The sequence below is a fragment of the Bos indicus x Bos taurus genome, chromosome 26, assembly GCF_003369695.1.
Source record: "Bos indicus x Bos taurus breed Angus x Brahman F1 hybrid chromosome 26, Bos_hybrid_MaternalHap_v2.0, whole genome shotgun sequence".
In the NCBI taxonomy this organism is placed as follows: domain Eukaryota; kingdom Metazoa; phylum Chordata; class Mammalia; order Artiodactyla; family Bovidae; genus Bos; species Bos indicus x Bos taurus.
The window spans coordinates 31,923,954-31,941,466 of record NC_040101.1 but is presented as its reverse complement, the minus strand read 5'-3'; the positions used below and the strand labels follow the sequence as shown (position 1 = coordinate 31,941,466).

General features: G+C 46.8%; 1 protein-coding gene across 3 annotated transcripts in view; it reads right to left on the bottom strand.

The window, feature by feature from the left end:
• Positions 1–1,365: 1,365 nt before the first annotated feature.
• Positions 1,366–17,513, bottom strand: part of HPSE2 (heparanase 2 (inactive)) — a 720,373-nt gene continuing 704,225 nt past the window's right edge. For all 3 annotated transcript variants that reach the window (XM_027528882.1, XM_027528884.1, XM_027528883.1), the window contains exon 12: positions 1,366–3,919. In XM_027528882.1, the coding sequence (XP_027384683.1) occupies positions 3,754–3,919 (166 nt within the window). In that variant the 3' untranslated portion in view covers positions 1,366–3,753. The remainder of the gene's footprint in view (positions 3,920–17,513) is intronic.

Below are 17,513 nucleotides of genomic sequence, written 5' to 3'. Positions count from 1 at the left end.
TAGAGTGGCTGGCAGAGGTGAGGCTGTGGAACTGGATAGAAGGTAGTGGAAAAGAGCAGTGGGCAGTGGTGCTGAGGTTGGAGAAAGGGATGTGTTTATGCCTCTTCTTCCCTTACCTTCTCCAAGACACAGCTCTATTATTTTTGCTTGCTCTGTTGATTCAAAATTTTAGAGTCTTTCTGTGTCCCAGTGTTTCTATGGTCTGAGTGACCCACCTGGTTCACCTTGGCTTTTGCGGAGATGAAACACTTTCCGTTTTGTTTTCAGATGTGAAGCTGCTCTCGCTGCGTCTCCAAAGTGAATTCTGCAGAGGCATCCACCCCACATACAGGGGCCTTGGGTGCAGGTAGCAGGGTGAACGTGCAGCTGCTGGGCTGGCCCGGCCCCCATGGCCGCTCAACAGTTCACAGGCCTGCGGGGTCCTCCCCACTGCTGAGGGTCCTTGCTATTGAGAGCCAGAGTCGGGGAGGCCTCTCAGGCAGAACCTGCTGACACCCTCTGCCATGTTGGAGGGTGCAGGGCTGGGGCTCATCTGCCCAAGGACTGCTTTCACGGGGAGGGGCTAGGGCTACAGATGGCGAGTGCGCCTCGGGAATGGTGGTTCTGGGGGTCCTGGGCACATGCTCACTGGAGCGCAGGTCTGGTGTTCTCCAGCTTGTCTCCAGCTGGAGATAACATTAATATCGCACACTTGCAGCTTTTTCAGGGCACTAGAAGAATTGAGACTTTCTCTTCAAGGAACAATGAGAATTTGTTCTGAGCCTTTGTGATAAGAAAGGAGAAAGAAAATCATTCCTAGAGGCAGGAAAGGGGTGGAAAATCATCTCAGCAAAAGGCACAAACTTCTCTTTATACATTATTATGCTTTCAAATAAGCATTTGTGCAAGCCCATTCTTTGGTTTAAAATAAAATGGGTCTTAAGTCTTAAAAGAATATCTTGGCCATGTCTTGTTTGGGGAGGATAAAAATGATGGGAGGAAGCTGGTAGATGAGCTCTTTTGTCCTCGGGCCCAGCCTGGCAAGCTGGGTGCAAGCTGTCACGTGCAGGGTGATGCTGAGTTCTGCCACAATCCGTCTTTTGCAGTGAGTGTAGTAGGAAAATCCCTTGTTAGGAGGATCCCCAGTGATTTAGTAATTACCCCTCACTCCCAGATGAGAAAGCCAGGACAGATGCCCCGCACTAAAATCCCTATGGAATGTGATGTCATAGTGAGTTTCTTGCTATATTTTGAACTATGCAAATACTTCTTCCAGGAGGCAGTTGCAAAGTTAGAATTGCAGAACTCCAAAGATAAACTCTGTTGATTCCCTCCTCCCTTTTTATTAATTAAAAAAGAAGAAGAAAAAAAAAAACCAAACCAAAATTTAGGAGCAATATTTAATATATAAAGACAAAAGAAGCAGAGACTGCCTATATCCTGCAACATTTAGAGTCTTAGTGAAAAGTCAACACTTATTTACAGAAGGTGTGTCTGAGTGGAGCTTCAGAGGTTCTGGCTGTACTGATTTGTGGAACCTATGAAAAAGGAAAGAGGTAAGTCTGTGAGTCAGGCAGCCACTGAGCTGGGTGCTTAAATGAACAGGCTCTGGACTGTTCTGAGCTCAGCAACCCATTCCCTGGGTGACCCTGGGCAGCTACAGGCTCACTCCAGGCCTCACAGGAGAAATGGAGATATGAATAGTATCTCCCTGAAGGGCTGCTATGTTAGGAAAGCAAACTAGCTCAAGGCTGGCCCGCAGGGACCTCTGGTCACTCCTGTTATCATGAGGGCCTGCAGCTGCACCTGCACCAGTATGTATTACAGAAAAGACTTTGATATTTGCACTGAGTTTTTTAAATTGGGGGAAACAACCTCTTTGTCTCTTACTCCTCTTTTCCTTTTTCTTCTTCGCTTTTCTTGGCTGCTTCTTCCCTGCCTTTCTACCGCCAGTGTTGACACTTCTCTCTCTCCTGCTCCCACATCTGAAGCATCAGTGGGCTGCACTGAGCCACCACTGACCGGGTCCAGCCTGGTCCTCGGTCTCCCCTTTCCCACTTCACACCTCCTGGTGCTGTTGCTCCTTACCTAGTAATAAGCTTGTTGAAACTGACTCCACTCCTTCTTCCAATTTCCAGCTTTCCACACTGAGAGTCTGCTCCCTCCTTTCTTGTCTAATCTTCCTTATCATTCACTCTGAAGGCTTGGCCCTGCTCCTTAACTCTTTTTCAGGCAGTCTCTGCGGCCTCTGGCCTCAGCCACTGTGCCCCCTCCTTAATTGCTATCCTTCCACATCAGCAGAAGTTGTGTCTCTCTCTATTGGAATCCTATGACATTGTCTGATACCTGCTCTTTAAAAAAAAAATCCTGTCATTTATCCTGCAAAAGAAAATCACATCCACAGAAAAGAAAGTCATTTCAGTTGTAACTTGTTTGCAAAGACCCACACAAACTTCTTGAATCATACAGAAGGTCTTCGTTGTGAAATTTAAACCACTCCACTCCCCACTGCCCAACCCAGAGGGCCTTCCATCTCCTGTTCTTCAACAGTTTCCCCACGAGACCTCAGCCTCCTGATCGCCCTTCCCCAACGTGGTGAACTGAAAGTGTTTTTTTGTGCTCAAATAAGCTGGTCTGGGAGAGCATGGATCTGGTCATCTTTTATGAGCACATTAGTCTTCTGCCTAATATAAGCTATTGAGAGCACTCAGCTACTTGGGAAGCAGCAGAAAGTTGTTAGATTCAGTTGTGTCTTACAGCTCTGATGACCTTTGATTTGTACCTTTTTTAAAGATGGTTTTGGTCAACCAAACCATTAAAGGCTTGCCCTATCAAGCCCTTAATATTCTCTCAAAGTTGAGATAGGTCTATTTTCTTGGTTCAGTTGGGGTGTGTATGTGTGTGTGTGTGTCTGTGTGTCTGTGTTTGGTGGTTGGGTGTGCTTTCTCTAAAACTCTCCCTTGCAGCTACGTGACAGATGATGATTGCTTTCTCTGGTGCCTAATACATTGCTCTCCACTCAATGAATACTGTTACCTGACTCCCGTCCCAACCCTGGGGGAATCTGGATTCACAAAGGAATAGAACCTTCTTGCAAAATCTGGAGTATGATTGCAATTTTACTTTAGAAGCACCCGCTTCCCAGAGGAATAGCTAGTGATTGATGCCACTGTCAGAAACCCAGATGCACACACTCATACATCAGCCAGGAAATTACATAAACAGCTCGCCCAGCAGGCCAGCACTGACTCACCCACTTGCTCCCCTATGGGAGGAGAGGTGATATGAAACCCAAGGCAACAGCAGGGAACAGACAAAGGAAAGGAGTTAGGCGGGACTGGGCTCTCAAAGGTCCACAGGGTTTTTTCCTTCCTCATCTTCTGCCGAGGGCAGCAGCCACAGGCCAAGGTCTGTAGTTACTCTGCTACGCGAGCAGGATTGTGGGGAGTTGTATCTGTCCTGGGCACGCACCGTCAGCTCGTTCTCATGGTGCGTGGACAAGGCTGCAGACAGCTTCACACACATGCATTCGTGCTAACACAGGTGCCGGGGACGTCCACTTCTTCCCTTAGGGTGGGAGTGACCTACTTAGGCTAAGCTCATGCTAGGGTATTTGTCTCTTTGGAGAGCATGTCAGTGTTGATTCCAGCAGGATGGGCTGGCAGAGACTGGTTGGTTGCTCAGAAGATGCCTGAAAAAATACTGATACCATTAGGGCAGAAGAGTGGAAAGTAGTCTGGCAGGCCTGCTGGTGACTCGTGAGTGTAAGGGGATTTATCGGTAGCGGCAGGCCAAAGCGTTGACGTTCTTGACCACATAAAAGCCCATGGTGACTGGAGGCATGACCAATGTCCGGCCGGCCCGCAGGGGGCGGGGCTTCAGTTCTGGGAGGGTCCCATCGTCCACCATCACTAGGGGCTGGCCGTTCAGCTGCACTGACCTACAGTGAGAAGAAACAGCATGGGACTTGTTATTGTCTTGAAAGGAAGCCATGGCAGCAGAGCCTGGGCAGCCTCAGCTTGCCCCTGTCCGCTGACCGTGCCCAGACAGTGACCACTCACTGACACCAGCTCTGCCCAGCCTTTCAGCTGGTGCTTCACTCAAACAATGCACGTGAACATCCCAGCAATGCTCTGAGGAAGAAATGGTCCTGGTCCCATTCTCCCTAGTGTGGTTAAGTGACTTGCCCAAGGCTATACATCTTGTAGTCCTGGGAGCCAGGATTTAAACACAGGTAAATGGCAACCCACTCCAGTGTTCTTGCCTGGAGAATCCCAGGGATGGGGGAGCCTGGTGGGCTGCAGTCCATGGGGTCGCTGAGGGTCGGACACGACTGAGCGACTTCACTTTTACGTTTCACTTTCATGCATTGGAGAAGGAAATGGCAACCTACTCCAGTGTTCTTGCCTGGAGAATCCCAGGGACCGGGGAGCCTGGTGGGCTGCCGTCTCTGGGGTTGCACAGAGTTGGACACGACTGAAGCGACTTAGCAGCAGCAGCAGCAGCAGTCCAGTTCCAGAGACGCATCATTTATTCAGACAAATAAAAAGTCTCTGAGGCAGAAGCAGAAGTGTCTGATGCCTATTGTTTTAAAACCATAATAGCAGTCCAGTTGGTGGTGTTGAAGAAGACTCTTGAGAGTTCCTTGGACTGCAAGGAGATCCAACCAGTCCATCCTAAAAGAAATCAGTCCTGAATATTCATTGGAAGGACTGATGCTGAAGCTGAAACTCCAATAGTTTGGCCACCTGATGCAAAGAGCTGACTCATTTGAAGCAACCCTGATGCTGGGAAAGATTGAAGGCGGGAGGAGAAGGGGACGACAGAGTATGAGATGGTTGGATGGCATCACTGACTCAATGGACGTGAGTTTGAATAAACTCCAGGAGTTGGTGATGGACAGGGGAGCCTGGCATGCTGCATGCAGTCCACGGGGTCACAAAAAGTCAGACACGACTGAGCAACTGAACTGAACTGAACTGGACTCTTGTACCTGAAGAGTGGAATAACACACAGGCTGAAGACGGCTCCAGAAGTTCCTATATAACTGCATCTTCATTAGTTTATTTGAGAGATGAGAGAACTGACATCGTGTCACTTGTCCCCGGCAGTTCTAAAGGAGGACAGTGACTACGTAACCACCTACCTTCCTCTAATCTGAGTACGAGTTTCCATGTCTAATATTTAAAGGATGTTTCCATTTTAGGGACACCATGAAGTAAGTGATAAAGCAGGCACCTGTGACCCCAGTTCACCTATCCTGTTTGCTTTTATCCCTCCTGTGTACCAGCCATCTTCAGCCCTGAGAAGGACTTAGACAGCAAAGGGAAATGGCTCATCACCCGTCTGGGGTCTGTGGTACAGAATCCAGACAAGCTCCCAGCTGTTTCTGATGTGACTTGGGAAGCCACGCACCCAGAATGAAGCTCAGCTCTTTGGGTAAGTAGAAAAGGCCAGAACCAGGCCACTAGCTGTAAATAACGGCTGCAAGCGACTTTTGGAAAATCAGCATGACAGTGTCGACTGTCTTTGGGCCTCGCCCAGCCTCCAGTGGGGTGACACTGCCGTGGTATCATCTGAGCTGCCAAGAGAATAAAACTGTTAGAAACTGATAAGAGGTCTTGGTTTCGCATCCCTTCTGTGCTCTGAATGACAGATGGGTTTAGAGATTCATGATCAGACCCCCTGCTCAGCAGAGCCGTGAACTCCTTGAGGTACATGAAATATAAATTGCTCCAGGGAGAGCGGGGCAGAGTGGCAGCTCCAGGCCCAGCCTGACATGGACCAGTTCCGGCCTGGTCCAGATCTGAAGGGCCTGGGGCAGCCCCCCTCTCTTGTTGGTATGACTGAGGAATGCATGAACAAGCAAGGGTCTCCTGCATGGAGAGCCAGGCCTGCCTCTGGAAGATGCAGAGGTATAAGAATCGGGATCTAAAGAGCAGTGTTGACCTCCTCAGAATGCGAGAACTTTTTATAACCGTCTCTGGTGGAGACAGCATATTCTTCACTGTCTGAGCCACCAGGGATATTGGTTGGTTAAAAAGGTGACTCAGGTGTAAGCAGAACCAGGGAGCATGACCAAGATTCTGGACTGATCTCTAACTCCAGGAGCCAGCCACTGACTTCCTAGATGGTGGTTGCAAAGCTCTTCATCACACTTCCTGCGGTTTTGCATCTGTGAGAAGACAGGCGATATGGGCTGTAGAACGAATTGAAATGAAATATAAATGTCAAAGTGCTTTGAAAGCATAGTGAGCCATTACGTGGGAGACAGTGTTTTCTGTCGTTATTCATGGTCATGCCGGGTAGGTGAACTTTTTGGTCCTTGTACTGTGACACGGCGAGTTTCACGGCTCCTCTCCTGAAACTGTCTTCCCTTGGCTCTCATGGTAGCAGTCTGTCTGTCTGCGTGTCTCCCTCTTCCTGTTTCTCTCCTTCATTTTTGCATGCCATTTCCTTTTCAGGGGGACTATTCCCTTACACCTGCCTCTCAGATGCTGGGACTCCTGGTGCTTGGTCCTTGGACCTCTCTGCTTTCCATACGACACACTCCCACTGGATGCTGTTACCCACACACAGGACTTGGATTACTATCTGCATGCTGCTGCTCCCCAAATCTGTATCTGAAGCCTGCATCTTTCTTCTGATTTACATACCTCTGCTTAACTGTCCCAAAGGAACTTCAAAAGTCATTGTGTCCAAAATCAAGATCTCCTCAAATCTCTGACTTTTTAATCTCTGGGCTGGTTCTACCATCTGTCGGATTACCTAAGCCAGAAACCTGGGAGTCATCTGGGTCTTCTCCTCCAGGTCCCAGGTATGGAGTTGCTGCACGCTTGCTCAGTTGCTAAGTTGTGTTTGACTCTTTGCAGCCTTATGAACTATAACCCACCAGGTTCCTCTGTCCATGGAATTTTCCAGGCAAGAACACTGGAGCCTGTTGCCATCTCCTCCTCCAGGGGATCTTCCCAACCCAGGGATCAAACCCACGTCACCTGTGTCTCTAGCATTGCAGGAGGATTCTTTACCACTGAGGCACCTGGGAAGTTGCTAAATCCAACCAATTCTACCTTTTAATATTTTTCAAATCTGCTTCTTCCTCTTTCTTCATTGCTATTATTTAGTTCAGAACGTCCCCATGACCTGTCTCTGGCCCCTGGCCTTGCCTTCATCCCCCATGCCAGCCACATTGCTGAGAGAGCCATCTGTGGCTGTCCATGCTTCAAACTCTCCAACAACGCCATCCCTTCCCTTAATCCGGATGATGAAGCCAAGCTCTGGGCACCTCCCCAGTCTCAGATGCTGCCCCTGCCCCTTACTCCAGGGCTAACTGTAGATCACAGACCTCTGGAGGTGGGTTTGGGGTGAGCTGGCAGTCACTGTAAGGACATCATCAGTGTATGAATGAACAGACTGTTCCTGATGAAAAACAGTTAAGCTTTGTACATAAATGAGGTAGATCTTTCTCAAATGAAAATGTCAGTAGATCCTGTTGGGAATAAAATACATGAGTTCATTTAAAAGAACAGTAAATATTTTTCAAATGCAAATACCTGTAGACACTGCTGGGATAAGAGATGAGTTCATTTAAAACTGTTGTAAGATTCCTAATAGGTATTTTGGGAAGAAGGGGGCATCATGTGCTTTTATCAAGCTGGAGATTTTTAAAGGGACAATTACTATAATGTGGGAGGGCCATCGACATCTGTTGACATCACAAAGGATTCCCAGAACTCGAGGGTGCATTTTGCCCCTGCGTGATCCGGGTCATCGTGTGTGGTACTCCCTCCACCTGGAGCACAGTCAATCTTCCTCCTCCGTGGGACAACTGTTCTGGGTCCCTGCCGAGCCTGCTCTTTTGTTGTCCCCTCTGGGGAACCTTCTCTGAGCCCTGGGTCAGCAGCCCCGACTATGGGCTCTCTTTTTCCCCAAACTTCCCTCTAACCACCTCACTGAATGGTAGGACTTGCCCTGTGCCCCTCACTGGGCTGCGAGCTTGGTGAGGAAAGGAATGGTGCCTTTCACCCTGAATACTCAGGTTCTTGGCATAGAATTGGGGTGAAATATTTTCTGAACGAGTGAATGGACTTTTGAGGCCCTTTCACATTATTTCTGGTATTCCTGGGCTGAGTTTCTCCGATTCTAAAGAGGCTTCCTAGACATTCGCTGAGTGTCTTTACAGATTTCATTAATGTACCAATTACTCTCGCTCTCAGTGGCCCTGGAGATGTTAGATAAGACCTGAATTATCGCTGATTTTCACAGTCACTCACTAGGTACCTTATCCCAATCAGACACAGACCATTGATCATCGCTAGAGTTTTTCATCTTAAAAAAGATCTATATGACCATCTCTTAGCTAAGCCAACATGAGCTGATTTTGTGAGACTTTAAGTCCTCACATGTCCTTATCTACAAAGTTCCTTCATTATAATGATGGACAGTATGCTATACCACCTCCATTCTATTTTTCCTGTTTATGTTTTTATTGTAATATTTATCCTATTACCCAGTTAAGTCATATCACACTAAATATCACAATTATCTTTCACTTCTGTGCACTGAACAATTTGCAAACATATCACGTGAATGATAAAAACCACTGATTATTGAGCACTGTCTATGCCAAAGGTGAGATGCTGTGATTTACTCTATTGCGTGAAGTCCTCACACCTACCAGCCGAGGCAGGTGTTAGCACCCCTGCAGATGGAGACATTGACGTTTAGAGGGATCTAAGACTCACCCAAGTCGTGCAGCCATTCAGCGGTGGAGCTGAGACGTGCCTGCAGCATTATACCTCCCTTGTGACTGCTAAAGAGCCCGGTGAGGTACATAGGCAAGTATTATTATTATTATTTTAACTTCACTATTGAGATGAGGTCAGACAGGTTAGGTGGCCTGGGCAAGGTCACACAGCTAATAGCTGGCTAAGCTTAGTCTTGGGTTCAGGCCTCTTGACACCTGTTTCTATTATTTGTGTTGTTCCCCAATTCCACATGGCACTCACGAGGATCATGTTTCTTTCTTTTAAAACCTTTCTTATCATATTTTCATCACATTCTGGGACCTCTTTCCCAGCCTGTGACTTTTCAAACCAGATGCTAAATGATCCAGCCTACGTGGAGCTATTTTTCTTAATTCCCTAGCTGCTGAGGGCTTTTAAATTATCCAAATATTAGGACAACTGTGCTGTTTTTTTTTCTTAAATCACCATCTGTTTTTTCAAAGTCTGAGTTGCTTTGCAATTCCTAAACTTGTTTTCTTTACACTGCATGCTATTTGAAATGGGATTCCAGGTCTCAATTTGGATTCAAGCCCTCTGCTCCCTGGGTCTCTGTGGGATCCCCCTGGCTAGGTCACCGTCCACTCCCCACCACCTGTCTACAATCTCTGGTCTCATTAAGGTTCTTGCTAGCTGTGGACACTGAAGTAAGCTTTCAGCTCTTCTGATGTCTCAGGGAAGCAACTCTAGTGAGCATGCTCTTTGCCAGTCTTGAAGATAATTTGTTGGTCTGGCTCTGGGTGGATTTTTGTGGGGACAGAGGCAAGGGAAGCCTGTGTATTATTGGGAGCAGCCTGGGGAGCTAGTGACAGGTTTCTGCTGGCATATCTGGGGCCTTGAATGGGAGGTGAAAGGTCTCAGACATAACTAGTTCCATCTCCACCACTTTGCGAAAGTGATCTGCCTTCTGTGAACTTAGGTTTCTCTGTCTGTAAGACAGACTAGGTGAACCCTAAGATTCTTTCTGGTTCCCATACTTTTCAGGTGGGTTGCCCACAGTCTAATAGCTAGCTTGAAGCAGAGTTTAAAGCCAAATTCAGTGATCCTGCACAGGTAGAAATCTGATTATGACGTTCACCTGTCTAAATGTTCAGTAACTTCCTGCTGGTCTTAGAACATTCTCCAAGGGCCTTGGGAGACCCCATAAGCAAGGCCTTAGAGGCTCCCCGAGCTCCTGCCCACTGAAGCTCCCCACTACCCACTACCTCCTTTCATTCTGTGTTAAGCTTCCTCCAGTCACAAACTCTCTACTCTCAGGGCTTTTGTACATGTCATTTTGCCTGGAACTTTCTCTGTACTCCCTCCCTGCTTCCGGCTTCCTTTTCTTTACTAATTCCTACCTGTCTTTCAGGTCAGGTGCCCGCAAAGTACTCCCGATCACCTAGCACTTCTCTGTCTCTGCGCTCATCACAGTATCCGGCTTGCTGACTGCCTGTCAGCCTCTCCCCTAGTTAGGAAGACCCTGTGTCGGTCCTGCTCATCCTGCGCTCTCCCGTCCACCAACTCACACAGCAGGTGCTCAGTAAAAGAAGGCCTGGATGTAAATATGTGGGTAGATAAATCACAATCTGGAAGGAAAAGACACTAGGGTGGGAGGACAGAGACTTGAGTTACAGTTCACATTCTGAGCATGACACGTGAAGGTCTAGCAATGTCACAGTTGGCTCTGGTTTGGGGTTTCTAGATTGTTCAGGGAGAGAAGGAGGGAAAGATGGAGTAGGGAGCAGAAGAGAGGGAGGAAGGAGAAGAGAAAGCAGAAGGTGTAAGAATCTGAGTGGTGGTGGGGACACTGGAGGGCATAACCCTTACAACCTCCTAGTTCTAGCGCCAGCGGGCTCGCCCGCATGCCACTAGAGGGCACTCTTGCTCTTCACAACGGTGCCGAGAGCCCGCGCGGAGGCTCCCAGGCAGCGGAGCTCCTGCCTCTGCCCTTCCAGCCCGCTCTCCAGTCCCGGGGAGCCCCGGAGACGGGCCCGGCGCTTGGCCTCTTGGAGCTACAAACCTCAGGATCAGTCCAATCCCGGCAAAAACTTCGTTGCGGTCCATTAACCGCCTCCCACCCCCCCCAGCGCCGCCATGTGGCTAATATTAAGGAACCATGCAAAATCCTCAGCGATTCCTGCCGAGGGAGCGGCTTCCTCGCCGGCGTGCAGGGAGGGGCCCGCGCTCGTGCGGGGCTCGCGGCGCCCCGCTCTCCAACCCCGGTCCTGGCGCCCCGCCCTCCCGCCGGCAGCACCTGTGTGCGCTTTACAGGCCCCCCGAGGTCCCGCTGCCCCTGGAGGCCCCCTCGCTGAGTTAGGAAGCTGGTGTGTGCAGCTGCCCTGCCCTTTTCCAGGTCAGGGGCAGGTTAGAGCCGGGAGGGAGCCCGGCCTGGTTTGAGGACAGAGGGGCCTTGCTCCGCTCCGTTCCCCTGCTTCTCCGGGAGAGGCTGTGCATCTGGAGTAGCTTAGACAGGAGGGAGGTTCCTTTGAAATGGCCGTGAGAGACTACCCGCTGAGGAGGACTGCTCACAAGTGGCTGCAAGCAGCCTCGTGTCTCCTGGTCCCCACTTGCCCAGCTGGAGCAAAGGCGGTAGGATGCTCATGACCCTCTGAGAGAGCTGCTACTCCTCAGGGGTCACAGGGAAGATGATTTCCTCCCAAGGGAGACCTATGTGCTTTTTGCTCTGCCTGAAATCTGGTAGACTGTCAAAAAGCCTGATGTGTCTTCCAGGCCCCTTTGAATGTGGCCTCCTCCACCCCAACCTTATCTGAGAGCCCCAGCTGGAAGAGGGGCACGTTTTTGGCAGCTTCTTTTCAGCATGCGACATCTCAGATTTATTCTCTGTGCTGCAGTCATTTCACCTGCTAAACTAATTGTTCTCTTTTTTAAAATTTTCAGTGGCACGTGGCTCAGTGCCTTATTGCCCAGGATAGTAGTTTAAATGAATTCTTGTCGAGTTCCACTCAGTCAGTCTCTATTCTCATGTGGCTGCTTGGACACTCCAGTCCCTTCCTCTGATGTTGTTAAAGAGAGGAGACTGAAAAATGGGGGTGAATGCTTCCTGTTCCCCTTACCCCTCAAAAAGCCCTCATCATATATGAAGTTCCTGGCCACTTGAACAGTTTAAGGTGGATACGATCACTTTCCCTAAGTCCTACTCTTGGAGAGCATATTGAAATGAGGAGTGTTGATCTAACTTCTTATATCGCTCAACAGGGAAAACACTCGGATTCCTTTATGCAAGCAGAGCTGAGGATTTTATAGGCAGGTTGTCAGGGATATAAGCTTTTCCTGTTGGCAGTTAGGTTTGGGAGTCATGATTTGAACTGTGTTCTATCCAAGTCTGTGTGATAATGGTCTAAACCATCATGGGATCCTACCATCTGCTTCTAGTGGTTCAAAATAACTTAGCACACTTGGCAGAGAAGATGAGAGCTTAGCTAAGGAATCTGGATTTATACTGATAGTGTTCATTTCCATCAGATGAGAGGGAGTCATCTGGGGGCACTTTGGGAAGAAAGTTTGATTTTGTGACCATCTCGGAGCTCCACATCTTAGGTATATCACACTCAAACCATGAGAGAAACCAGCTACAAAAACCATGGGGGCTTCCCAGGCGGCATAGGGGTAAAGAATCTGCTTTCCAAGCAGGAGAGTGAAAGTGAAGTTGCTCAGTTGTGTCCTGCGACCCTATGGACTGTAGCCCACCAGGCTCCTCCGTCCATGGAATTTTCCAGGCAAGAGTACTGGAGTGGGTTTCCATTTCCTTCTGCAGGGTATCTTCCTGACCCAGGGATCGAACCTGGGTCTCCTGCATTGCAGGCAGACGCTTACCATCTGGGCCACAAACACTTGAAGGACATGTGGGTTCAATCACTGGGTTGGGAAGATCCCCTGGAGAAGGAAATGCCAACCCACTCCAGTATTCTTGCCTGGGAAATCCCATGGACAGAGGAGCCTGGCAGGCTGTAGCTCATGGAGTCGCAGAGAGTCGGACACAACTTAGTGACTAGACAACAACAACAGCAACACTGTAAAGGCTCGGCTTCCCGGATACCTATTCAAATACATTAAGCCAACGGGATAAATACCTCGGTTTTATCAGATTTTGACAGTGTTCCCTCAGTGCACATGAGGAGCACTGGCATACTCTTAAAAGGGAAAAATAAGATGTCTCAGGTGGCACAGGTTCTGCTCCAGGGCCCATAGACGTCAGCGTGCAAGGAGTGTGGTGATTCTGAGTCATTCTTGAGAAGGTCACTGGGGAAGATGTAGGCTGCCAAGTGTCTGCTGGGGTTTGGTAACTGGTCCACAGCTTGGTGCTCCAGCCCCTTGTCTGGAATGAACCAGATCCTGTTGTGGACTCCTGATGCTTGGCAGCCAAAGAAATGCTGACTCAAGGCCCTGGCCCTGCTATAGGGATGAGGTAGCTTAGGACTTTTCAGTTCCTTGAGGCTTATCTTGGTCTGTCACCTAAACCAGAGCCTCTGGAAGATGAGGAGAAAGGAGAAGACAAGGACCTTTACTTTTCTGCCCACCAGAACTGCCTATGTATTCAGCTTCCCTGCCCCTCAGTGTAGAATCAACTGCTCGGAAACATGTTAGCTTTGCTCTGAAGTGCTCCTTCACCAGAATTTCATCTGGGTCATCCAGAACAGAGTGGAAATCTCTGCCTGCAATGAGGGTGCCCATGTGAGTGGAGCTGGGGTGGGGACACCACAGTATTGATGCTCAGCTATGCGGAGAGATTCCAGCTGCTAGGAATGATCTGGAAGAAAATGTGTTCTGGAGCTGAGAACAAATGAAATCTCTCAGAAAATAACAGTGAAGACGTTGGATTCCTAAGCATCTTGGTTTAAGATGTCAAGTCACTGTAAAATATAAAAGTGTTTTATAATCCTCTAATCTGTACAGTGATCTGTACACTACTAATCTGGGAGTTAAAACAAACAAACAGCAAAATCTGGGAGCCGCACACATCCTTCCACTTAGTCATAGAGAGAGCTCCCAGGGGCTCCTGGCATGTTCACACCTTTGGCAAAATGGCCTCGTGCCTGCATGAAGAATAGAACCTGGGTGAAATCAAATATGCAAATCAGCTGGAATCTTGTTCCAGCATTTTTAAAGGGACAATAGTTCTCAACTTTGGCCACATATTTGAATTAACTTGGGAGCTTTAAAAAAATACTGGTGTCTGGGTCCCAGCCCAGACACTTAGGTTTAATTGGTCTTGGGGACGGCTTGGGCACTGGGGTTTTTAAAACTCCCCAGGTAATTCAAAGTGCAGCCATGGCTGAGCAGCAGGAGCTGATGAAGAAACAGTGGGAATATGTTTGCAGCTGGGGCAGGGGTTGGCGGGGGGCAGGGAATCAAATAGCTTTCTAACCATTACATTCTGAATTTATTTTGAATAAACAGATCTTTTCTTACTCTTTTGGAGTACCATGTAAGAGGCCACATTTTAAAAACTAAAACAAAGATGTGAACTTTTCAAAGGCGAATTTCTTGTTGAATAGTCAGAAGTGGGCACTTTTGCTATTTCTGCAGAACTGCCTCATTGCATGCCTTCCCTGTAGTGAGTTCTCTGGTGGGATGAACGTGCTCCTCAGCATGGACCAGGGACGTGTGTGTGTGACTTTACAGCAGGAATTCAGGACCAAAGCCGATGGAGCATTTGCACAGATAACAAACTCTGCGTTTCTTCAGCACTGAAAAGAAAAACTGCTCTGCTTGAAGGACAAAGTCTCTAAAGTCATGTAGATTTCTCTCGGGTCTTGGGCTGTGTCACAGAGAGCTCCACACAGACCAGTAGTGGCTCAAGCTCTCTTCAGGCAGAAGGAACTAAGGGGTTAAATATATCAGTCAGTGCCCTCACTGTATTTTCCAGATATGTATATAATTATTTACTTAGGTAATTCTGTGTATGTTGGCTATAACTCTTTAGGAGCCACCAAACACCCTCAAATAAGCACAAGGGTGAAAATAATCCAAACTCCTCTAAGTTTTGATGAGTAAGCTTTCACTAAGTAAAATTTGGAAGGCGTATTTCTCTCTATATTTACTTCTCTTTATTTTTCCTACAGACTGACCCTGAGGCTTACGTATATCATATGTATTTATATTTATACTTTCGCAGCATCAATTTCAGACCTTCTGAACTGGAACACTGCTTGGACTTTGCTGGTTAGAAGTATTACCTTTCTGTTCACTCATAACCATTTCATGGATCTCCCCAGTCCCAGGCATCTCTCTTCCCACTCTGTGCTCCCAGTCTCTGAGTCTCCTCTGTGCTCCCGAGGGCCTCTGAGTGGCCTTTCAGAAGAGCTACAGGTAACATGCTTCCATCTGTAACAGCAGGGCCTTTTCCTCCAGGAAACAGCAGTCTCTATCCTCTTTTTTCCCCCCCTGACATTTTAAAACGGACACCTGAAGCCCTGCAGAGGTTAACAGGTTTCCTCACACACTCGCAGCTCCAACAGCAATATTGTTCCTCACATCTTACAGAACATCAAAGCAAATGCCAAATGCATTGAAGAGATGAATATAACGAATGAAGCAAAAAAGAAACTACAGAAAGTAAAGCTATGTAGTTTTCTGATTTCAGGAATATAAATAAACATATAAATGGAACAGAAGGAACCACAAAGCAAAAGATAAATTTAACTATATAAAGAGGGAACACTTCTGCATGTCAAGATAATACCTTAAAAATTAAAGAGTTGGAAAAATAACAAAACGCTGAAGAAAATATTTTAACACATGGTAAACATGATTAGAAAAAATGTGCAAATCATTAATAAAATGGATAACAGCCCAATAGAAAAATAAATAAAGGGGATGTAGAAAATTCACAAGAGCAATAAAATACTAATAGACACAAAAATTTTCACTTCACTAATACTTAAAGAATACAACTTAAAATAGTACTATTCATTATGAAGTTAGGAAAGATTTTAGAATATTACTGTTCTGCATTGCTGAGGTAAATTGTAATAACAAAATATTCATATTTCCTACTTTTCAGACCTCTACAACTAAGCTTGTATGAGGTAAGAAAATTGAACGGTTAATTATAAGAGATAAGGTTCTATGCTGCTGCTGCTGCTGCTAAGTCGCTTCAGTCGTGTCTGACTCTGTGCAACCCCAGAGACGGCAGCCCACCAGGCTCCCCCGTCCCTGGGATTCTCCAGGCAAGAACACTGGAGTGGGTTGCCATTTCCTCCTCCAATGCATGAAAGTGAAAAGTGAAAGTGAAGTCGCTCAGTCATGTCCGACTCTTAGCGACCCCATGGACTGCAGCCTACCAGGCTCCTCTGTCCATGGGATTTTCCAGGCAAGAGTAGGAATGGTTAAAAAGCTGAGAGACTTGAAGCCTAAGGGCAGACATATTGGAAAATTGTTATAAGGATGACATAGATTTCTTAATTTTTCTAAAGCAAGGGTAGAAATGGAAAGAAAATGCGCTTTGGCCACAAGTAAGGAGGATCTTTCCTATAATCAGACTTGACTAGTTCTAAAGTGGGCCAACTCATTTTCAACTCAATTCATGAGATGAAGAGTCTCGTCAAGCACAAACTGACAGGCTTTTTGTCAGGGATGCTATAGAAGTACTCTCAGTACTTTCAGAATTCCCTTTTTTAAAGTCATCTTTTAATAACAGCAGAACTTTCATAGAATGGTTTATTTTAAGAAGAGACTAAATGATCCCAGACAAATGAAGATAATGGAAACCTGCAGGGAGTACATTTGGTTGACCAGTGTTCAAAATTTCCACCAACTAATATCTGCAGTCTAGTACTTAAACACTTAGACATCATGAGTCTGCTGAGATGTATGGAGTAATGGCCCTTCAGTCCCAGAAAACAGGTCTTTATGTTTTGTTTCTGAGTGAGAATTCTAAAAGGTAAGGTTTTCCCCAAAGCTCCTTTTGCCATATCTGTCCACGTCCCAAAATAAATGTGATGCTTCCTGTTAACTGTGGTGGGTCCGGCAGTGGCCAGTTCAGCCCTTAGGACTTTTATTACTAGCCAAACTCTGAGTTTGGAGATGAAGTATCTTAATGTGGTCTGTTCCAGCAGGGACATGAGGATATTTTTAACGTCTTAGCACCTGGGAGTTACTTCAGTATTTTCAGAACCAGTATGTTTGGCTAACATCAAATGACACCTCTCTAAAGGCATGCAGTTAGATGCCAGTGTTTTCCTTTGATACAGGATTTAATGAGGGTGAAATCAAAGCAAAAGTTATATCCCAGAGAGATGAAAAAAATAGCAGTATGTAGAAAAAGGAAAAAAGTATGTTCATTTCTTTGCAGAATAGGCAAAAAGATTCTTGGTTCATAATAGGAGGCTTGAAATTCTTTCAGTTAAAAATTATGGCAGCTGAAGGAGAGGCTCATGCAGGTATGAAATTTGATCATTTAATATGAAAATTATTAGCCTCAAAGCAGAAATATTCTGCACCTCTCTCATGGCACCACCCACAGTCTACTTCCTGTTAGTTTTTTGTTTCTAATAATAGAGCTGAACTTTAATCCCTTCCCCTCAAATGAACCTATTAAACAGCTCTTGAAGGTCAGGTGATGACGTGGCCTGGCATTAAGACAATCAAGAAATATCACATTAAACTTTACATTCAGACTTTCCCTCTAATTTATCTACTTGGGTTTCCTTAGTTCTTATTAGTTATGGGACCACATTCATTAAGAATTTAGCCAGATTAGTTGCCACTGCAAGTTAGAGTGCTGAAGAGAAACAGTTTTGTGTGGCA